This window comes from Oenanthe melanoleuca, chromosome Z (assembly GCF_029582105.1).
Source record: "Oenanthe melanoleuca isolate GR-GAL-2019-014 chromosome Z, OMel1.0, whole genome shotgun sequence".
In the NCBI taxonomy this organism is placed as follows: domain Eukaryota; kingdom Metazoa; phylum Chordata; class Aves; order Passeriformes; family Muscicapidae; genus Oenanthe; species Oenanthe melanoleuca.
Window position 1 is genome coordinate 40,017,529 of NC_079362.1, and position 23,964 is coordinate 40,041,492.

The following is a 23,964-nucleotide window of genomic DNA, read 5'->3' on the forward strand; positions in this document are numbered from 1 at the left end:
CTGACCCTTGAAGATCAGCAGCCCATCCTCTGTGGAATGTTCTGCTCCATCACATGCTGAGAAAGGCACTATAACCCTCACTGCCAAGTACTATGGAGCTCAAGCACTGCCTGTCTCTCCTTGTGTCCCTCAGACATTGTTCCTCTAGGCAGAGGTCCCTTCAGCATCCTTAAGCAGAGGGTAATGAAAGGTGTTGTCCCTCTGTCCAACAAATCAAAAGAAAATTAGCTAAAGGGCAAGTCAGAAAGGGAGAGCTCTATAAAAAATGATCATATAATACATTTCAGCTATTGATTAATGATGGAAATATGTTCCTATAATTGTCTACTTACATAATCCTAGTTTTATCTGACTCAACAATGCTGAACTCAGGTATTTTAGTATATAGAATATATATCTAAATTAAAATGGGCACATTAGTGAAACATATTCCACTGAGAAAAAAATAATCTTATATTTTTCCCCAACTGATCTTGTAGAACATGAGCCTATTTAGAAGTTTAATTAACCAGCTAATGCTGACAAAAAATATTTCAAGTATATTATAAAGTATTTAATAATATTACCAACTGTGTAACTTTTATTTCTGATAAAATTTTAAATGTCTGTAAGGTTCAACTTGTTGCTGGTCTACCCTAAGCTTCTAAAACAGATGCAGGTAAGTCTGAGACACTGAGGAGCTCCCCAGCAAAAACCTGTCAAAATATCAAAACTAACATGCTTAAACCTTATGAACCTCAATGGAATTTTTGCTGGGAAAGGTTCCTCGCAACAGATGATAATAAAGCTGCACAGGCTGCAGAACAAAAAGGTTTGACCACCCAAGAGCTGAAACCTCAGGCTTTCTGCATCCCAGCCCTCATATTCTTCTCCAGTGGGATGCAGAGAGGAAAGCAGCTCCCTGGTAGAATTTAGTATCCAGAGTACAAATGATGCAGGGAAGGGAGGGGCAGCACTGCCAGGTGAACTCCTGCAGGGTGCGAGCTGCTGTGCGAGTCAATCACACACAGAAACACGAGGGTCGTGCATGCATTCAGAGCTGTCACAGCTCCAGGCACAGCAGGCCACCCAGAGCCTCCCTGCCTGGGGCAGGTCTGCAGACTTGCAAAGCCAAACACATGGTCCAGCAGGACACAAACTGCTGAACTTCTCCCAAATGTCAGTCTCAGAGCACCGACAGCCTTAATTGCTCAGAGGCAGCTGCTGGCGAGAGCAGTGAAGATGTTACACACAGCTGAAAAACAACATGGCTCATCACACTGTAACTGCAATAAATAGTACTCTCTCTTAACCAGTGCTTACTGTGGGCATCTGTATTCCTGATAATTTTCTCCCAGAATTCATCTGGAGTTGAGTTTGTGCCCAAGGCTAACTGCATTTTTACACAAATATTTTTCTGAATAATGACGCAATTTGCTTGGTGTGGAATTCAAGAAAATTAGAAGCAGGGTTTATGAAATAATTTTGGCTACAAAGTTTATTTTTAACTTTCTTGTACTTTAGTAATTCTCAGATTTAAAATTTCTCATTTTATTCTTATTTTCCTGGGATGTTTATTTTTCATTTAGTCAGAACTTCCAGTAACAGATAGAAATAAATCCAAGACCAAATCCTACTCCCATGCATAGGGATGTTTGCATGATAGGGATGTTTTCAGAACAGATTACCTTTTTTTTTCTCATTCAGCTAAAGTACTTTCCATGCAGGTTTCTGTATATAAAATCAACATCTACAGAATCTAGTCTGCAGAGTCTGAAAAGCATAGCTTAATCATTAGAATATAAATTAGTATTTGTCATTTATGTGTTACAGATTTAGATAGGCATTCTGATGAAAAAACACTACATGTATTTCTGATATAGATGTATTATCCAATGACAAACTGAATGTGGCAATGCCATGGAGACTACACTACAGAAAAAGAGCCACATTGGGTTTTTTCACCTTGACTAATAACCTAATTGCAGAGAATGTTTGAACATGTGTTTAATTTCACTTATCTTTCATAAAGTCTGCTCTTTGACTGAAGCCCATAGCTGGGCTTGATGTAGACAGTGTACTTCACTGCTCTGCTGAGGAAGAACAATGTTCACACCTGAAGCTTACCTGACAAATGTGAAGCCTTTGACTAAGGCTTCACCTGAATTTTGACACTGGACACTTCCTTGGGAGTTTCATACTATCTTTACTCATGCTATGTACTTGAAGTGCATACTTTGGATCTTCTTTGCTCAGATGTCCTTATAACATCTGCTATTTACCCTGAAGTGGTAAAATTTCATGTGCTGTTAATTCCAGGTGGTAAAACACTTGTGCTATCCACAAAACAGGGATCAGAGTCCAAGCTGCTCTTTCTTGCAGTTGTATTTCCAGCATTTGGACTTCAGTGAAAATATTTTACTGGATAATGTGGGTCGCAGAACAACATTCTGTGTGATGAAATGCAAATATTTTGCAGAGAGCATGATATCTTCCTTTTTGATTAATGGTGTAAATGGACTTCAAGGGCAGATCAAGACTGCAACAAAAGTTATATCCTGGGGAAAAAGTGATTCTGTGGGTTTTCCTCAACACTAAATGAAGAAAATTATAAGCTTTTCTTTCAAATTCTGAAATTTTAATGAGATAAAATCCCACACTTTTCAAGTTGAAGCCTTCTGCTTTTGGGAGAATTTCTTCCATCTGATTGGAAAACAAAAAATAGAGGTTTATTAAGCCTCAGAATGAGCAGCAGAAGTAAAAGTATCTAATTTCCCCTAAAATGCATTTATTTCTTATTACCTTTTATTAAGGAAATAAGTGACCATATTCTTGGGGGGAAAAATTGAGACTTAGAATGCTATGGGAGAAAAATCTCTTGCCCAGTAAAAAAAGGTCAAATGCAACAAATGGAAATACACCACTGATACATACAGCAGCCATTTCTGACCTACCTGTGACTTGATGAACAGTTGCAAAGGCACACATTTAAAATGATGACTGCAATCTGGGATTAAAATATGCAGTCAAACTACAAAAGTATTTAATCAAAATAATAAAATACAACTTCATATATGTTTATATCCTTGTTCAGTCAATAAGACATATCCAGAGTAAAACAAACAATAGGATCAGAACAAGAAGTAAATATAATTTTTATATCCCTCCTGGTAATCTCTACTTCATCCATGTTTGGCTTTCAGCATAAAAAGTTTTCGTTTTCAGCATCTGAAGAGTCCACAGTGAGCACCTTGTTAAACCTCACAATCACAATTAACAATTAATACCAGGAATGACAAATTCAACTTGGACAGAGTGGTTTTTCTTCCCAGTTTGGATTTCACTAAGATTCATCAGTTTTGCTCCTCTGCATTTTGGCTGCTGAGGTCATAGTGTCTTTTATAGGAAAATGAGCTGCTTATAAATTCTCAGCTCTGCAAGCTTTGGGAGTTGATGGAAAATCCCCAGCCTCAGGGTTTAGCTGGCTAAGAAAACACTACAGCAAGCAGCCCTTTTTTTTTGTAGTCACTCAAATATAAAAGCCTTTCAAAAGAGATGGAAATGCTCTCAGAGTGTTTATCTTGGGCAATCCTTCTTCTGCCCACAGGGACCAACTCGATTAATTTTTTACCTTATAATGTTAGGCAAAAATTACCCCTATTCCTCAGGAGTGTAGTAAAGTGTAGGGTGACAGACACAGTCTGGAATAAAGTCAAATGGAGGCTGCCCACTGCAGACAGTCTGCACTTGTGCATGGCTGCTTTCTTTCCAAAGGACACTACCCGGGCGGGATGAGCAGCGCCCAGAAACAGACAAATATGCTGCTCTGGGTCAGAGACCTGTCAGATCCCTGCAGCACAGAGACTCTCCTGGTGAGTTTTACTTTTGCCAGCAGCTTTTGTTTCACCAGTGTGTCATGTCCCTGCCTGGAAGCGAGAGCTTGGACAACCAGCAAAGAAACACGTGCTGGGGCCAGGCTCTGCTCTGGGACTCCTGGGACAGGGATGCCTGAGAAATCCAGACCAGGTGATCACAGTTCCCCTGTTGTTGCACCTACCCTGGAAATACAGACAAGTGCTTCTTGTTTCATATTGAATGACTCACTGATATTGATCCAAGGGATGGGAAGAAGGTTGTCAACATGCTCCAAAATTAAGAGAAGCCAGACTATCTCATAAGGTGTGAGTGGTCAGTGCTGTGAAAAACAACAAGGTGCTGATCTACAACTAGCTGCAACCTTCTGCAAACAGCCTGGTAGAGGAGCTCAGGGTGCTCTGCTGTCTGGCTGCTCCCCTCTGTTCCCTGTGATGGCTGTGACAGGGCTGTCTCCCCACCCTGACAGACAGAGAAGGGCCAGCTCTGCACACTCATGTGCTTCTGCCCTGTTCAAATGCTCCCAAATAATCAAAACTGAATTTTAAAATAATGTAATGAACAAAACAAAAAAAAAAATATAATAAACAGAAGAACAAAAAAATCCAAATTTTTTTATGTTTCTTCAGGCTTCTGGGGTCTGCCTCATATTCTGAACCTTTTCTTCGTTGTTTTTTTTAACCTAAAATGAAATCTGACACCATCACCGGAATCCAAGACCTATGGCTTTAAAGACAAAAGTCTGGTACCATGGGAGTCATGACAAAATGATAAGAATAACTGTCCTATTTCTTTTCTCCCTCAAAAGTCATTAAAGAAGATGGTGGACTGAAGCAGAGCACTGCTGCAGCTTTCCTGACTAATGGGAGCACACAAAGTCTGGCTATGCTATAAAGAAATATGTAGTTAAAGAACAAGGAGTCAGAAAAAGATTGAGGTCACCTTTAAGTAAATGATGTAACAATCCCTAAAATGCAAATGAAAATCCCTAACCACAGATTGAAAAGTTCAATGTTCAGAAGGGGATAAAAGAGGGGTGCTCTCAAAACTTCTGCCTTTAAAATAAGCACTGCACATACAATTAGCAATTTACTCTGGAACTGGAGCTATGGGCTAAATTCATTTTTTCAGAACAGCAAAATAAATAAAAATTAATTTGGAAAAATTATTTCTGCCAACTTCTAATCAGCTTCAGACTTTTCCTAATGGAAGCCAACTGGAAGCAAAATAATATTATCTAAACTGCGTATTCAGGCTCTTATACTTGAAAGAACAGAATCTGAAATGCAGAAATATAGATGAAATATTAAGACTAGCTCAAGAGCATACCCAAATTTTCCATATGAAAGTGACAATACACACCACATCATTTGAAATGCAATGGTTATTTATAAGGCCAGTCACTGAAAACATCTTGCCACTAAACCATCCACTGACTAATCAATAAGCCTGCCCAGTACAGTATGCTCTTTTCCAACGCTGAAATCCATGAAATTGACAAAATTGAGTGAGTTGCGAGTACAGATTAGCTGGGAAGTGCAACCTGATGTCAGTGTAGCAATTTCTCCACTATTGGGGTCCTGAAACCCTGAGCTTGTGAACCTCTCCATTAAAGGGCAGAGCTCTAACCTTCCTTTCAGCAGCACCCAAACAACCACAGAGACTTCGTGGGGCAGGGGTGGGAGTTTCTGGGGTAAGGCTCAGAGAACAGTTTGATTCTCAAAATCCCAAAACCATCTGCAAGAAATGTCTTATCCAAGCTCTGCCCTGGGCGTTTCCATGGACATTTTGTGACCTCTCCTCAGGTTTGGCTTTTCACATTTCTACAAACACAGCCATGTTATTTATGGACTGCATTTCCACCATTAATCATGGAAATCCAGTACTCATAGTTACATTCCAAGTAATGGGCTGCAAGTTAAGTGATGAAGAATGTCCATAGTTCCTTCAGAAAATGGATTTGTTTCTTCCTTCCTCTTTCAACAGGTCTGGTAGGCTTGGCTGAGAACTTCAACAACTACATTTTCCAGCAGAAGTGTAGAGGACTAATTTTTGAAATACTGTAATATCAATGAAAATCACAAATATCTTAGGGTCTGTGACAGCTCATAAGTTAGTGAAACTTACCATCTTGTAAAGGTCAGGATCTATGTCCCCAAGATATTACATTGTGCAGCTGATTTCAGGGACAAAAACTTGCATGATTTGCAAGGTTTATGGACTTGGTGATGTTATTTCTGTACGAAGTTATGCCTCAGTTTTCTACAGCAACAAATGAATCTGGTTGGTAATTACCAGGCAAGAGGTTTGCAGGTGGACACTAACAAAGCACCTGATTTATAATGCCTTAACTGCAAAGAGCACTGCCACATGTCCAGGCTTCTGGCTCTCTCTTACCCATCTGAAATCAGAATTTTCACTATCTGACAAGAGCTGATGTAGGAGAAATACCTTCTGCTTTCGTACAAAAAGGAACAAAGAAGTCTGATATGTGTCTGAAACATGTCTGTGCCGTATCATTTCAAGGTGAAAATGTTCAAAATGTTGGAATGGCAGATGAGCTCACCAGCCAGCAGCAACCAACAGAACACGGCGTGGAAAGGAAAAGCCAGGAGCTCTGGGATAGCATGTCAGACAGACAAATGCTGAATGAGCTGATGAGAAATACTGGTAGTTGAGCAGTAAATATCAGCCAATCCCAAATGGAAGATGTAATCTACTGTTACATCAATTAGAGGTGCAGACTGGTGTTGTGCTGGAATGGCAGACATTCAGCCCTTGAGTGATGACTGGAACCTGACCACTGAACCTGATGCGCCTTTGGTCTTCACCAGTTTGCTTTTCCCACCCTGAAGGCTGTATCTTAAGAGGAGGAAAGTGCTGTAACTTTTAGCCTGAGACAGACTCTTTAGAAGTCATCACTCTTTGAATTTAGTTATTATATATTTAGTGAAAGGACCAAATTACACGATACAGGGACGGAATTTCAAATGACACTGATTGTAATCAACTTTTTAATTTTCTTTTAAAAACAAACACTTCTAACTCTTTGCAATGAAGCTTGATTCACTGTATTCAGAAATGATTTTCTGTAGATAAGTCAAAATACAGCCTAATTAGGTAATAAAAAAGAAACTCTGCTTGCTACTAACAGCAAAAGTATTCTCATTTCTGTGAAAACTGCAATACAGTCTATGTACAGTTTCACCTCGCTTGATGTCTCACCTCCTTCCATAGACCAACATATGCTAAATACAGAAGTACTTTTGCCAGCATGACTGTCAGTGATTGTTGGGTTTAATGCTGGTGAACAATAGGAAATAAATATAGGAAATAAACATAATTGTTAACTATCTCGCTGGAGATCAGAAACCAGATGACATCTGGAGCTAGCATTATTGTATACAGGAACAAAGTACAAAAGCTACTTAGGTTAGAGGTTTATAAATACCAGATATACACATCAGGAGGAGGTTGTCAGGTTAAGAAATGACAAGCACAGCTTTGTAATAATAAATGAACAAAGAAGGAAAGAGAGCATTTGTGAAATTATACCTGGGAAGCCCATTTTTGTCCAAGACAATTTCAATTGCACTTTTTACATTTTTTTATTGCGTAAATGCTCAGTGTAGTAGCAGAAATCTGCCTTGGTTTGTACACTGCCATAATTTACCTGATTCTCTCTGCTAAAGCAGAACCACCACCACAACTACCACCACCACCCCCCACTTCAAAACCCAAAGACAGGGGCCACTGTGGCAATGTGGCAGAATGCAGAGCAGCAGCCCCTCAAACCTCCCCAGAGCACCACAGCAAAGTCCTGAGGCGTATCCTGCAAACATTTATACACCAACTGAACTTCATGTACTGTGATTAATTTCCCTGACACCATGTGGGCTTCATTGCAGCACTCAAAACCAAATACAGACTTATGTATTTTTAGGATCAGGACCTACTTAACACAAGTCAGCCGTGATTTAATATGTCTGTACTTAATGTGCAGAGTACTAAATGTGAGAGAATTCTGTATTTTAGTGCAGTTTTTGTTTTTCCCCAGAACAGCATGTATGTTGTTTCAAGTTAAAAACTCTGCAGTTACTGATGTTTATTTAAAGAATTAAAAAGTTGTCTAGTGCAGCTGAAAGCAGAGGTACAGTAGCCTCATATTTAAAAGCAGAGACTTTTATATAACAATAGGGAGCACTACTGGGGATGTTTCCCATTTGTAATTCTTTAGCAGCTTCTATTTTTCACAAGAATTAATGTTCTAATTAGAATACCTTTGCACAATATTTTTCTCATGCTGATGAAATATCACCAATTCAGTGATTTCCTTGTGATCCCACTGCATATGCTGGGTTGGAATATTCAGATTGTATTATCTGCTGGTAGAAGAGGTAATACAGCATTTCTAGCCACAAAATAACACCACACAAAAAAACTATAGTAGTAGTGAACATCAGGGTTGCACAATAAAAAGGCAGAAAAAGACCTTTTGTTACAAGACCACCCTTCTGGACTGTGCTTAGAGCAACGATCTGGATCTAAATAAGGATTAATATTTACAAGATAAGTGGGTAGCTCAGCATCAGTCTTTGTTTGCAGTGTTAGAAGTCTTGCATTCATGTCATGCATGCATGCCATCATGCACAGATCAAAAATGATTTCTGTTACAGCATTCAAGGCTTGTAAAGTTGGAGGCAAAGGCTTCCAACCTTGACAGTAAGCCCCTATACTACAGTTTGTGCTAGAAATTATATCTTTCAGGGTAGGATACAGACAGGATGCAGTGTCCCTTAGTTGCAAGCCCAGTGCTCGCTAATTATACTGGAAATCTCTAGAGTGACTTCCCAGAGAAACAACTGAGACTTCCAGTCAGACACTTCAGAACAACCTTCTCTGAAACACTTAGAGAACTTAGTGTCCTGATGAGAAATAGTAAGCGGTGCAGTTACTATTTATCACAATATCTTTCAGGTATTTTTTCAATTATGTACATTAATGCTAATCACTGGTTCAAACCCCAGCATTTCACATGTTCAATTCTGAAATTATTACTATATTTGAAAATTAGCATCTGAAGTAAGTGATACTCTTTTTAAACTCTTCATAATTCAATATGTTTAGCTCTTCATATTTTTTCACTTTTCACTTGCTACTAACAGAACATGAAAGAATTTGTATGTGACATGTATTGTCCATCATGCGACCTTCTCCTCTTCTGCTCTACTTTTAAACATTCAAAACAATTTCTGGTTTGAAATGTACAAGGAAATTACATGAATTGAAGTTTAAACCCTTATCTCTTTTATAACTTTACAAATACTCAGATTTGAAGGTTAGGTTTTGTTAATATGATCTGATGACATGATCTGGTGATGTTGATAAGATCAATTTAAAAGTAGTGCATATGTAACAATACTGATTTTTGCTTCTGATCCAAGATTGGTTTTCTCCCAAGAATACATTCAGTGCACAGGACTGGCCAAAGACCACTGAAATCAATGGAAAGGCTACCAGTGACTTTGATGAAATATCGATTAGGCTTTGAGCATAACACTGCTCAATTCATTGTCTTGTTACAAGGGCTGAATTTGGCTTAGACAGAGGTAAAGCAGTTCATCCCATGTACCTTTAGTAAATAACACACTTTTTAACCCCATCATCCATCCCAGGAATTAAGAGTATTTTGTTATGCTAGTTCTGTTAAGGAGCCACAACACTTGCACAGGTAAAATGAATGATTGAAACACATACAGTTGTTTGTACTTACAGGTATCTGGCTTGAGCTGACTGTTGGTAATTCCAAAATACTGTGGATTTTCAATGACAGGAATCTTTGTCATCCCAATGATGACTGCATCAGGGCCCCCCTCAGAAGAAGATGGAGTGTTGCTGCCATTTGAGATGTGGTGGAGGGGACTGGCAGAATCATCGTCATTGCTGATGACTGAAGAAGGACCTAGAGTTAGAAACAAAGATTTTCTTGTAACCCAATGTATGGTACTCTTTCCTTAGAGGAGAAATTAAATAGTTTTTTTTAATTTTTGCCAGATGTCCATTCCTATAGTAAACAGCTCTCTTTGTGTGCCTTATTGACCTTACCTCAAAAATTTTGTATCTCTGGATGCAGATGGAGGACAGTGGGTTTTTTTTCCATTAGGAACTAGAATTGAAACAAGTTTTTGTACTGATACATCACCTAGAGTAAAGTAAGGGCCCAGCACAGTCTGTCACTGTGCAAGACCTCAAAACTTGAAGTAATTTTGTCATTTTCAGAAATAAGCTATGGAATACACACATTAACTTTTTTAACTTATGTCCTACTTGAGGCACACAGCAGTAACAGCACAAATCCATGGAATACCTGCCCTCCCTGGCATTATAAGGAGACAAAACACATAGAGAAAATGGGCTCATCCTGATGTGAGAAGCTGGTAATTTCTGAAAGAAACATGATTCAGGGCAAAAATCCAGGGGACAATTTTCATGGTTACAGAGGAGAGGAGAGGAGAGGAGAGGAGAGGAGAGGAGAGGAGAGGAGAGGAGAGGAGAGGAGAGGAGAGGAGAGGAGAGGAGAGGAGAGGAGAGGAGAGGAGAGGAGAGGAGAGGAGAGGAGAGGAGAGGAGAGGAGAGGAGAGGAGAGGAGAGGAGAGGAGAGGAGAGGAGAGGAGAGGAGAGGAGAGGAGAGGAGAGGAGAGGAGAGGAGAGGAGAGGAGAGGAGAGGAGAGGAGAGGAGAGGAGAGGAGAGGAGAGGAGAGGAGAGGAGAGGAGAGGAGAGGAGAGGAGAGGAGAGGAGAGGAGAGGAGAGGAGAGGAGAGGAGAGGAGAGGAGAGGAGAGGAGAGGAGAGGAGAGGAGAGGAGAGGAGAGGAGAGGAGAGGAGAGGAGAGGAGAGGAGAGAAGAGAAGAGAAGAGAAGAGAAGAGAAGAGAAGAGAAGAGAAGAGAAGAGAAGAGAAGAGAAGAGAAGAGAAGAGAAGAGAAGAGAAGAGAAGAGAAGAGAAGAGAAGAGAAGAGAAGAGAAGAGAAGAGAAGAGAAGAGAAGAGAAGAGAAGAGAAGAGAAGAGAAGAGAAGAGAAGAGAAGAGAAGAGAAGAGAAGTAAAACTTGGGGTCACTGCAGAGAGGATCATCCTGTCCAGGGACACATCCTACTGGCCCCCCAGTCCATATCTGAATCTAGTCACCTTCCAGAAATAGGTCTATTGTGAACAGTAATTCAGTTACAGTTTTTGTGTTGTTTTAACTCCATGCTTTGTATTTTTAATGAAAGCGCCACAGAGATAAAACTCTGTAAATGGATTTTTAAAAAATATCTTGCTTAGCACAGTGTCCCACTTCTGCAGATGGAGGAGCCTTTGAACTAACAGCAAATCAGCACAGATGACATTTGAACTCTTGACATCTAATCCTGCCACTTAAATTCCACATTACTTCTTCCAGTTTACATTCAGTATTCATAGAAAACCAGAAGCACCATTTAGCAGCAAAGACATTTTGCCTAATCTCCTAACTGAAGAGACAGCAGAGATCACACATACTTCATTCTCCATCCACATTAACTAGGGTTTTAGGCATGACATTCACATCTTTTAATTGTAACAATCAAAAGATGATGTTAGAAACAGATGGGAAAAAAACACCCTCTGGATGTGCCTATTCTGAAATTGCATCTTTAGCCAACTGCATTTAGCCAACTTAGGGCAGCAGCAACAGCTTGAGCAAATGTCCCCCCAAAGAAGGGGGCAGAAGAGAAGACTTTGAGGGCATAAAAACTGTGTTTACTCCAAGTCATCCAATTGCAACATGTTGGGCTCCCAGACTGAGTTTTTGACTGGACAGAAGGAACACTGCAGAGGAAAGATGGAGCTGAGTAACCCACCACATAGACAGCATCTGTCTGCAGGAGAGCTTGGGATTGCAGAGGAGAGAGTGAGAATGGGGACCATCAGCAGGTTCTGCACGCACATTACTGAGGAATGAGAGAACACTGGCAGTATCCACTGCAGCAGACACACAGCTGAAGAACCAGCCCCAAGCACAGCAAAGAAAGGGCAGCTTTAAAAAAACTCCACCTGTTCTGTGGCTCACTGTATTGTTAACAAAATTATTTCATCATTACTCAGCATGGCTCACAGCAATAAAACTTAAATATTCTGGCATGTGGCTATTCAGCCCTATATTTTGAGACACAAGCATACTCACACTCCCGTCCTGCTTTTCTTTCTCCCCAGTCGGTTTAATGGTGCATGAGAGAAGTGTTCTCATTGTTTGAAAAAGTACTTACCCCCTAGCCTGAAACACTAGAAGTAATTTTTCAAATACCTGGCACTTCAGGGGAAAGTTACTGTTGACAAATGCAAGTAAAGCCCTAGATCTCTGCAATTTATCAAGGGAAGCACTCATACCAAGGCTGGTTTTGTCATTACTGAACACCCAGATCCCCACATGATTGACTCCACTGGAAAATATGCCAGGATAAAGAATTTTTAGTGAAGATTTTTTTTAGTGTGGGCAGAGCCCAACAAATTGTGGGAATGGGTGACTCAGATGGCACAGCCATTATTTATGTTAAGTCACAATATGTTTTTCAGATGCGTGATAGTTGTTTGCACAAACACTAAGAGTTCAACACATTTAAAACTGCATTCAGTTTTTGGTAGATACCATCCTTACATCTGTAAACTTTGTGAATTTCGACTTATTGCTCAAAAAAAGCAGGCCGATTAATACTTTCTTGTGAAAACAAAATACTTTTACAATAATGTACTTTAGTATGAAGATCAAATCCCTTCTCTCACAGCAAATAGGGAAATTCTCCTGGCTCTGAAACTTATTAGATGCACATCTTTAAGTCCTTTTCAGTCCTGATGTTCTCTGCTGCACAGGAGGAGGCTCTTTAGTCATTGTTTGCTTCCCCATACATGCAGTGATGGCAAGGTAACCATTACACATTTCTAGACATTAAAGTGAGATAATGACTAGGAACTCAGTCTATTCATTGAATAATTTCTGCAGTACTTCAAGATGCAATTTCGTGTACTGTTTTCAACCAGTATAAACTGCAAAGTGCTGCAGGGGAAAAGCAGACAACAGTTCTGTAAATCTACTCAATTAGGTTAGCTGGTAAAAGCTAGTCTTCAGTGTAGTATGAAGCAGGGTGAAGGTATATGCAGCTCTGGTGTAGGTGAGGAAATCCTGGAAAATAAGGTGACTTTCAGGTCAATTCCTGGCAGTACAAAACAGTTTAAGTGAAATTCAACTCTAGGAACCTTGTAGCTCTATCACTCTGTGATGGCTCTTACTAGCAACTAAACATCACCTGCAATGGTTTTTGTGAATGAATTGTTGTTTGCATTCAAAAATCCTATTTCCTGTCTATTTCTTCTCTGATTAAGACAATTAGAACCCATCAGAGGGATTTTTTGATGTATCAGAGGCAGCTGAGCTTACCTCCTTTCAAACTTCCCCTTTCCTGACCTTTTTATCAATGTGAGCAAACTTTTACATAGACCATTTCCACACTTGTTTATTTGCTAGACTATCTACTCATCAGAAAGTTACATTTAATTGCTTGAGTGCCCTAAGGCACATTACAGCTACAGATCAGCCAGCCCTGCAGCTGGCTATGGTACTCAAGTAATGTAAAACCATTTCCAGGATGCAAGATGAGACTATCACCTGTGATGACAAGAAATGAGAGCTGCCCTTTTCTCAATGGGCTCGGAGCTCAAAATGAAGGGTAATTTCTTGAAGCACCTTGGAGTGTGGTTTCATCCACATGAAATGCAGTCACTGAATTACTTGTCAAAGGTAGAACAAGTATGGTAATTACACTCAGTCACCTACTACTGCCTCTGGTTTCTATAAAATCTTCTCTATGTTTTACACCCAAAACCTGAAAATTTTAGACAAAATGTAATAGCATGGAGTGAAAATCATGGGTTATCAGTAGTCATTAACTATTGCCAAGATTCACAGTTGGCTTAAGCTTTTAAGAAGACTCCAGAGACCTTCTCCACCTTCCAGTGTGCTGCCCAGAATCTTCCCTTGCTTTCATTTTTAGACAGTTTTTCTTAAGACAAGTTGGAGCCAGACAAGAATCTGTAGCCTGCTTTGGGGAAGGTGTGGGCTATTAACCATGAAGATTAATTTCACTTCTATTTGATATTAAGCTAGAGACTTGTCCATTCCACATCACCTAGCTCAAGAAAATTCCCTTTTGTGTACAAAAGCAGCTCCCTAAAAAAGTTGTGACATGTAAGAAAACCAATTCTATTTGAAACTGATGAGCTATAGTAAAACAAAGTGACTCCAACACCTGGGTGGGGAATTATCCTCAACACATAATATGGGGACAGGCAGAAACTTCACTTACTGCACATCCCAAGGAGAACTCTGCTATCTCTTGAACAGTGTATGTCTGCATTGTACTTTACCTTGGTGGTGCCAAAAATATTGAGTTTCCTCAGGTTAAGAAGTAAAATTTAATTCTATTGTTTTCAAGGTGTGCTGCTATTTTTGAACAGGTGAAGGAGATTCATGTTTATTACATACAGCTTTTCATGACAGGAAAATTGGGATCGTGCAGCCTGCAAAAGAAAAGGCTTCAGGGTGACATTGCATCCTTCCAGTACCTGAAGGGAGCCTATAGGAAAGATGGAGTGAAACTATTTACAAGAGCATGGAGTGACAGGACAAGGGGCAATGGCTTCAAACTGAAAGTAGGATTAAACTGGATATTAGGAAGAAATTCTTTGCTGTGGGGGTGATGAGGCACAGGAAGAGGCTGCCCAGAGAAGCTGTGGATGCCCCATCACTGGAAGTGTTCAAGGCCAGGCTGGATGGAGTTCTGAGCAACCTGGTCTTGTGAAAGGTGTCCCTGTCCATGGTCAGGGGGGGTTGGAACTGGGTGACCTTTAAGGTCCCTTCCAACCCTAGCCATTCTGTGACTGTATTCTATGATCACCACCAGAGTAATTGCAGTTTTAACATTCATTCTAGACCTGCCTACACTGCTATTTGTTGGAGCTACATTTGCACAACACATTTCTGTGCAACACACATCACTCCAATCATCCCTGAAGTCACTACTAATGGCTCAGGCACACTGGAAGACAACAGGGGTAATAAAATACCAAAACCCCGCCCTGATTTTAGCTTTGTGGTTGGAGTTGTGTCTTTCTGAGGATGTATTTACTTACTCAACTGTTAGGAAGCAGCTCATGCAAAAAAGCAGCATTTATAGAGATGATTTTTTGCTGTGATGCCTTAATAAATATCATTCCTTCCATGAAAAATTATGTTGATTTGTAGGATGGTTTCTCAATGGGCCTGCACCAGCATTGGCTCTTAGTTTCCCTGGGAACAGGGACCAGTCTGTGCCAAGACATGGTAACAGCACACTATTAAGTTAAAAGCCCAACAGTGAATGTACATCACATCAGTCAGCACCTCTGCTACATTCCAAGGCCCTACCAAATCTTCTCCCTTTTTCCTTTTGGGAGGGGTGTATTTTTTCACTACTTAAATACATTGTTCTGAAGAGCAATTACACAAGATTTCTTGTCCTGTGTGATTCTCATGTTTGCTGTAGATTCTACATGTTCTGCATGATTGAAATGAAAGTATTATGCTTCAGCAAGAGCAGAGATTCAATTTTTCTTCTTATCAAAACAAGAGCCAACTTTGTCTCCAGGAGAGACACGTTTTCAGCTTTACTCTAAAAATTGTGATCTTATCTTTTACTCTGTCTGGAAGACAAGTAATCAATCACAGCTTGGTGCACTTTTTTTCTGACTAAGGTATTAAGTTTTACTTCAAATATTCCCAAGTTCAGAAACTGTGGTACCAAATCATGTTCGTGCAATTCTGTTTAACTGGACAAGCAAGCCAGCACAATAGAAAGAAATAAAGTTATAGAAAAAATATTTTCTACTCTTGGTCTCTTAAAATGCAGTAAGTTGAATATAGAGAATTGAATTAAAAGGTGTAAACAGGACTCAAGAAAAAAACCCAAAGCCAAACCAACCAACCAACCAACCAAAAGAAGACTGAATACACTTCCAAAGAGAAGCAAGTTTAGTCTTGCTTTGCTTGGTGAAACTGTTCAAAGTCAGATTGTTCTGCAAATCTAGAGTGGACTTACTAAAACTGTGGTTTTGCTTTGCAGTTGCCAATGCTTGTAATGAGGGAAAGCTCAAAACAAGCCACTCCCACGTTTTGTCAGCAGTTCAGCTGTGAGGAGCAATAGCACACCTTGCCTCCACCCGCCTTCCAGCTGACCTTTCCTGTCTTACATCCCCATCCCTGCCAGCTACCCAGACAACAGCCATTGACTTTGTGTAGTCATCTCTACAGTCACTGTCACATGCAGTTGCTAAGTGAGTATTAGGGGGTTAATCCTTCTTTGTTTGTGGCAAAAAAAAAACCCAAAATCACCCTAAAAACCATTATACCTGGGTCCATATGCTAAAGCATACCGCTCTTCACAGATCAAAGAGTGCATGTCCTTCTATCCTGGAACAGTACACTGAGCCAAAAACTACACTGTTACACATTAAGTCTGTGACTCAGAAAACAGACTTGCCAGGCTTTAGTGTTTAGAGGATAAACAATTTCACATCTTCTGACAGGTATCATCAATCTGTTTAAATGATTTACACCCACCAGTGCTTGTTTAAGCTTGTACTCTGTTGCTTCTTGACATATGAGATGAGAAAAACCTTTTGACACAGCCCAAGAAGTTCAGATTCCATCCAAGATGATGCTCCCAGGAAGTCAGGACAACCCAAACAGAGAGCTGGAGAACATCCTCACATTCAGCAGACAAATACCTCTGTTCCCACCAGTATGCACTACTAACATTCTCTGAATAACAAAAGTAAGTAGACTTCTTGAAAATCTCTCAAAGCAAAGTGGAAAACCAGGATTTAAACTCAAGAAACAATCCCTAGGAATCTGTTAATTTACAAATAATAACAAAGTGGAGAAATCAGTTTGAAAATCGTGATGAGACCAATTCAATGGTGAATTGTTTTGTTTGGGTGATCAAGGATAAAAGGTATTTTGTTTGTTTTCATGTGAAAAATCAATGTTTAGTTTTTCTCATTTGTTGCAGCTTCTCAAGAAGCCAAAATTCTTTGCTTGTCACTGTATTCAGCACTTCCATACAGAGCAAATTTTCTGCATTGTTGGATTATCTTCATTCCCACATGGAATAATTGAAGTAATGCATACCTTTGAGTCTAATGAAATAACAGGTAAGTTATTTAGCTTTACAGTACCAAATTTTCAGTGTTGCTAGGTATCAAGATGTCTTTTCCCTATATCACATGTTCATGTTTCAGAAAAACTTATTTCAAATGCCTAGCTCCTCTACAGAGGAACAAACACACGATCTGGGTAATTTCCATTGACATGACTAGGCACAGATTTTAGCCACTCAATATTTCATCAGGGATTTTTGTTCTGGCTTTGAATCCTAAGAGCCACAGCTGCATATTTGTTTGCTTGGGTTTTATTCCGGTGTGTGACTGTGAAAGAATCCCAGTCAGCTCCTTTCAGCTGCCTTTCTCCTCCCAACCTCCTCTATACTCCCCTGTATGCATGTATTCCTGCATCTCCTCACACACAAGACTAGACCAAATGTTTCTGCAAGGCAGGACTCCTTAGGACAGCCTAGGGCATCATTTCATAATGCAAGTGACTCCTGAAAATCATGCAGCCTACAGGGTGCAGGGATAAAGACACTGGCTTCTCGGTCTGGGGCAGACTGGCAGGACAATTCACCCAAGAAACCTCCTTTGGAGCACTGCAAAGCCCACTGGAAAAAGAATGAGGTGTATAATACATACTGAATTTGCTAGTATTGTCTGGACAGGATGAAAGGTGCCTAACCCCCCTGCTACGGCTTCACTCCAGGGCCAGTTCTCCCCATCAGCAAAATCTCAACCTGCATCACAAAGGTTCCTAATTTATTTTCTATTCAGCCAGAATGGAAAGCATTTGTGAAACAGATCTAACAATGCAATGTGGCATGCATTGTCACATTCTTATGCACCATAACCAATAAATCCACTTAGTTCATCTGCGATGAGCTATGTGCTACTATCATTTTTGATTTGGAGGCAACAGGAAGAGCACTTTGGCACTGAATTATCCAGCACTGAAGATGGGATCATGGGTCAAAGTCATGAGCAAAACCTGGTAGGAACTGGGAGTCCCAGCTGTCAAACCATGGAGCCCTTTGGGACTCATAGCCATCCTCAGATATAGGATGAGTATATACAGCTGTGTAGGATGTATAGCTATCCACTGCTTTGTGGACACATTTGCAGTATCTGCAGCTCAGATGATGTGCTCTGTTATGAAGAATGAGGAATTTATAGCCTCTCATTGTTAGCAGTCAAATGAAACACAGACCTAAGAAAAAGTCTAGCTGGGACGTGGCATATTAATCAATATTAATACATGAGGCAGAGAATTACAGAAACAAGGCAGCAGAAAATGTGAAAGAATGCAAGAAAAAAGGATTTATCAGTTTTTTTAATATAGATCATCAGAACTATTAATTATAGTCACCTGTAGGTTTGGATGTCTTGGAAACATGGATAAAATCCGTCAAAAATACAGTGAAAAATCACCACAATAATAAAAAAGATCAACTGGAATGTACTTCCAGGAGTCAAGCAAAAAAAAAAAAAAAAGAAAAAAAGAAAAAAGCACCTGAAATTATAATTTGTTGCCTTTCATTTCATTTAAGAACTATTTAATTAAAAACTGCTTCCTTCCTTACAGACTTCTCATAAATAATCTAAGTGCTAGCATTCCCACTCCTAAAACTGGGAATTAGCTCCTTTGTTCTTTACAGACACAATACAATTTTCTCCATACTGCTTTGGCTGTCACTCTTTACCTGAAAGAACACCAAAGCTATTTGGAGTAGCTAACTTGACTTTTTCTAATTCTGTTTAGTTCAACATTGTTAGATGGTAAGGAAGATATATGGAAGAAAACCTCCCTGTCTTTGAAATTGTTTTTGATTGTGCTAGGGTTTTTTAAGGAAAAATAAAAGCATTACTAATGACACTACCTAATTTTTTTAATCCTCAATGATTATTTCCTTGAAGCAGAGACATATTATCTACAGGCCTCTTCCATTCAAGCATATCAAATGAAAATACAATATGGAACAATCTAGAAATATTCAGAGACCTGATGAAAAACTGAAGAATTGGGATTTCTTATCCTTAACCAGGGTCTGAGATGGTACACAAGGATAATCTTTGAATGCATGGTTACAATTTTTGCTGCATGCCTTTGCCAAACAGAAACAAAAGATTCTGTGACAGAAGTGCATTAAGAAGGATTAAGATAAAAACATTGGAAAGTTCCCTTGGAATAGATCCTTAGAACTTTGGAATAGGTCTTGCTTCCATGAGCATTGCAATTGCTCATAGAAGACTCAGAAATCTCCACTTCTGGAGTTTCTGAAACCACCTGAGGAAAAATGTCTCTTGGAAAAAATACAGGTATATCTGATACAGATTTAGGATAGGGAAGAATATCCCAGGTGCTCCTTCATCCCTAACCTTCCACAATGATGAAAAGGTCGAACATGAGTGTTCTTATAGGAAACACCTTAGTTTTTCAAATGTTGATTTATGTCTATTCAGAACTGAAAGAAGCCCAGAGCTCAATAAATATGCATCATAGCTCAATGAAATACATATATTTCTGCACATTAACAGGTCACCTTTCCAGCCTGACAAATAAACACAGGTTTTGTTGAGTGGGAAGAACACCAGTGCTCTGTTACACAGTGGGTCATTCTACTGGAATGCTCGTTGTTTAATAGCATTATTTGCATACAATTTATGTTGGCGGGATATTTCCCTTTATTCCTTTTGAAAATCTTTCATCAGTGGAACTGTTATTTACATGGCATAGCTTGTATAATTTCTTACTTTCTGTCAGTGCAAGGCTATTACAGGCCCTCAACATTTGCATGGATTATGAAATCAACACTACAGCATTATATACCTCTGAATTTGTTCTCAACAAGCATTCCAGCATAACAGCTTCCAAGTAATTTTTGATTTGCAGCCCGATTAGCTAACCTTGAACCTGACAAGCTACAAAGAAGCAAAACTAAATCAACCCAAACATCATGCTCAAATTGTAAACAACATCTGCAGAAATCTGGTTTGCTGTTCACTAAGCTCTCACTGAGATGATCTTACAGCCCAGATAGAGCTGTTTTGAACTTGCACTGGTGTGGTCTGCCTACTCTTCATCTCCAAACACTTCTCATCCTGGAAAATAGATTTTAAAAATGAAATACAAAGGCCTACCTACATGTGAAGAGAAGGGCATGGGAAGGTGGTGAACTAACACTCTCCCGTATACTCCTTGTCAAGAAGTTTGCTTGCACCTAAGGACGGCAGGCTATGGGCACTGATGGCTCAGTTTTGCATGTATTGCAAAGGTAGCAGCTGGCGTTACTCCTGGTAGTAGCCCAGGAAGAGGGCTGCTGGAAGGACAGAGGACTTTGGCACAGGGGACAAGCTGTCCAAAATTAGCTCTCAGTGAACACAAACCAAGACAGAGCTGACTTCCCTTCCTGAACATTAACACCTGACATTTTATTCCCATTTATATTAGATTACTTAGCAACAGTGAAACAGATTCCTTTTGTGTCTGTGCAGCAGCAGCCATTTCTCTACAGAATCTGCCCTCAAAGCACTCAGCAACATACATTTCCCAGGCTTTTAAACAGATCACAGGCCATGCTCAGAAAACCTTGATGGCCATCAAGAAACTGGCAAGGTTCTTCTGTGAAGTTTTTTTGGTGCTCAGAAATCATGAGTCACGAAAAATACTCGTGATATCCAGGTGAAGTGTTTGGAACAGTCTTACTAGCAGACCCACTCTAACCCACTCCAGCAATTCTTCTGTGCCCCTCTAAGAAATCATAAAGAAAAGAAAAGCTGTCATTTTCCATTGCTACGGATTTCTGGATTATGCTTGATTAGATCTTTTGCATACTGTTTAAGAAACAGTTCACCTTTAGAGAAGGTAGGAAGCATAACAGGCTGTTTGGAGGAACATTCCTGCCAAAACATCTTCAGGTCAAAGATGCAGAATCACCTTCCAACAACACCCTTCCTTCCCAAAGCGCAGTTCCTAAGGCAGTGAAGTTTTACATACTCAAAATCCTCTACAAATGCAGATCTAAAAATTACTACAGTGGAGCAAATTACACTCATATATAGAAAGGAAACATGTCAAATTTCTGTTCCAGCAGCACCGCTCACAAGCTATAGGATTAGCTGCACAAATTGACTGTCTTGCCTCTATATGATAAACCTCTACTGCCATTTACAGACACCTCCTCCTCCTTGCCACATGATGCCTCATCTGCTGGAGATTCCTCCTGTCACCTCTCTCCTGCCAGCTTTCCTTGAAATTGCTGCTATGGGAAGCAGGAAAATGCCGCATATTCAAATCTCTTTGCAACATATTAGCTAGATCAGCCATCCCAAAAGTGGCCACACTACAAACTCTGGCAGTTTTGCTACAGCAGATTTGGAAATGCATGCATTAATTTGAATTTGTTCAGGACACTACAACAGGGTTTTGCTAAAATACTGGAGGAATCTCTACATCCATTCTTCAGGGCTCTGAACAATGCAGAGTTTCTCTTCATCCAGGATGATGCACATAATATTTTTAGAAATTAATTCTGCTTCTTCTATTTGTTCTGCATATTTTATATATATCCCTTAGCATTTTTCTGATGGTCTCCTCCACTTATTTACTTGCTCCTCTCTTTATAAAGAGTTTCACCTATCACACTTAGCTGAGTCTCTCTTGAGGCCATCTATCTTCATTTTTTCCAACAACCTGGCTTCCTCTGATGTTGTCATTTTATGTTAAAATTAAACAGCACTAGTACTTGTTAAATTCAAGTATTTTAGGATGACATTCATTTATTTTCAGTCTAGTTTTCTCTTTTATCAAGAATTCAGTCATGGCTGTTCCTTAGCAACAGATTTATTGGAGCAGATTTGCATGAAAATCAAATACTCTCAAAAAGGAACTGCTAAAGCATAGCCTTATCCTGACCACCATTAAAAGCAAATACTATAAAGCAGAAGAAAATGGTTTTGTAATTCCACAAAAAATCTAATGAACACATGTCGAATATTGGCACCAATAGAAGTAGATGACCTTTTAAACTTTCCTAGCTAAGATATCTCTGAACTGATCTGCAAAAATCATCCTCACCTTTAGAGATCAACAGGGAAACTAAAACCAAAAGTACAAACCATGCACAGCCACAATCCTCTATTGCACTGGACTAGATTAAAAATTGGCATCTGCAATGGTCACACACAAAAAGGTCTCAAAGGACCAAGCTGCAAAAGGCAGATGTGTGTGAAAAATGCCCACAGTCAATTCAACCACAGCAGTACTAGGTAACCAATTATTGGACTTCAATGCAGAAGCATAATTGCTATTTCATTCTCTGGAGTCACCAGAGATCTATACAATAACTGTCTGTCTGTCTATCTATCTTTTGATCTATCTATCTATCTTTTGATCTATCTATCTATCTTTTGATCTATCTATCTATCTATCTATCTATCTATCTATCTATCTATCCCCCAAAGATTTTTCTATACCTTACTTCTCTTTTCCAGAAGAGATTTTCCATTTTTTTTTCCTTTTAAGAATCCAATATAATGTGCTAAGCTCCAACTAGCTAGTTCATCAAACGTAAAGAAAAGCAAATTCAGAATTAAGGTGAAAGAGTCAAACCAAACACGAAGCATGAAATCCTTTGAATAAAGTGGAACAGCAATACCAAGAGTCTAATTCCCTTCCCCTAAATATCAACCAGGAGTAAGTTATTATTATATTGACAATGGTTAAAAATTCCTATGAATGACAGTGGAATTAGGACTGCTGTCTTTTTATTAAGAATGATGACAACCTTTTTGGCAAAAGAAGTCTTCTCCTGCTGTGGCACTAACTTGTGGCACTTACTTATGTCACTGAAAGGTAGCTTCTATAATACATGGCTGCACATGAATTATGTCAGAAATGGGTTAAAGTAATTCATCTGTATTATTCCCACGAGACAATGCCAAAAAGGTAATTGCCCATATTTGTGCTACTACATTATAGAGAATGTCAGTTTTATGTCTTGCTAATGTTTAACTGAAAATCTATAATATCCATTTCTGTTTCTTGCTGAAAATTGATGTAGGACCAAAACCTGAAACTCTAGTCATGCTCAGACAAAACTGCCACTAAAGCCAGTGGGAGTTTTGCCAGGAAGACGATTAAAGACTGTGGTTTGCTGCATGCTACCAGACATGTAAAAGTTAAAGGTCTAGATTTTCTTTATGATGCATCTGGGATTATTAAAATTAGCAAGATATTGGTCTTCCACCATTAAATCATAGGGAAGTTTCAGGGAAGTTTCAGGGAAGTTTCAGGGAAGGGAAGTTTCAGGGAAGGGAAGTTTCAGGGAAGTTTCAGGGAAGGGAAGTTTCAGTGAAGTTTCAGGGAAGTTTCAGGGAAGTTTCAGGGAAGGGAAGTTTCAGGGAAGTTTCAGGGAAGTTTCAGGGAAGGGAAGTTTCAGGGAAGGGAAGTTTCAGGGAAGTTTCAGGGAAGTTTCAGGGAAGTTTCAGGGAAGGGAAGGGAAGGGGAGGGAAGGGGAGGGAAGGGGAGGGAAGGGGAGGGGAGGGGAGGGGAAGGGAGGGGAGGGGAGGGGAGGGGAGGGGACGGGGAGGGGAGGGGAGGGGAGGGGAGGGGAGGGGAGGGGAGGGGAGGGGAGGGGACGGGAAGGGAAGGGAAGGGAAGGGAAGGGAAGGGAAGGGAAGGGAAGGGAAGGGAAGGGAAGGGAAGGGAAGGGAAGGGAAGGGAAGGGAAGGGAAGGGAAGGGAAGGGAAGGGAAGGGAAGGGAAGGGAAAGGGAAGGGAAGGGAAGGGAAGGGAAGGGAAATGCGAGGCAGACAAGCCATCTTATTGGAGGCTTGTTGGAAGCCACTGGTGAATCCCTCCTGCCACAAGAAGTATATCTCTTCCCTTCTGCTCTATAGGG

At 39.9% G+C, this 23,964-nt stretch overlaps 1 protein-coding gene across 3 annotated transcripts in view; it reads right to left on the reverse strand.

The window, feature by feature from the left end:
- Positions 1-23,964, reverse strand: part of NTRK2 (neurotrophic receptor tyrosine kinase 2) — a 201,170-nt gene that overhangs the window by 74,054 nt on the left and 103,152 nt on the right. For all 3 annotated transcript variants that reach the window (XM_056513945.1, XM_056513951.1, XM_056513946.1), the window contains one exon: positions 9,626-9,814. In XM_056513945.1, coding sequence (XP_056369920.1) covers positions 9,626-9,814 — 189 coding nt within the window. The remainder of the gene's footprint in view (positions 1-9,625; positions 9,815-23,964) is intronic.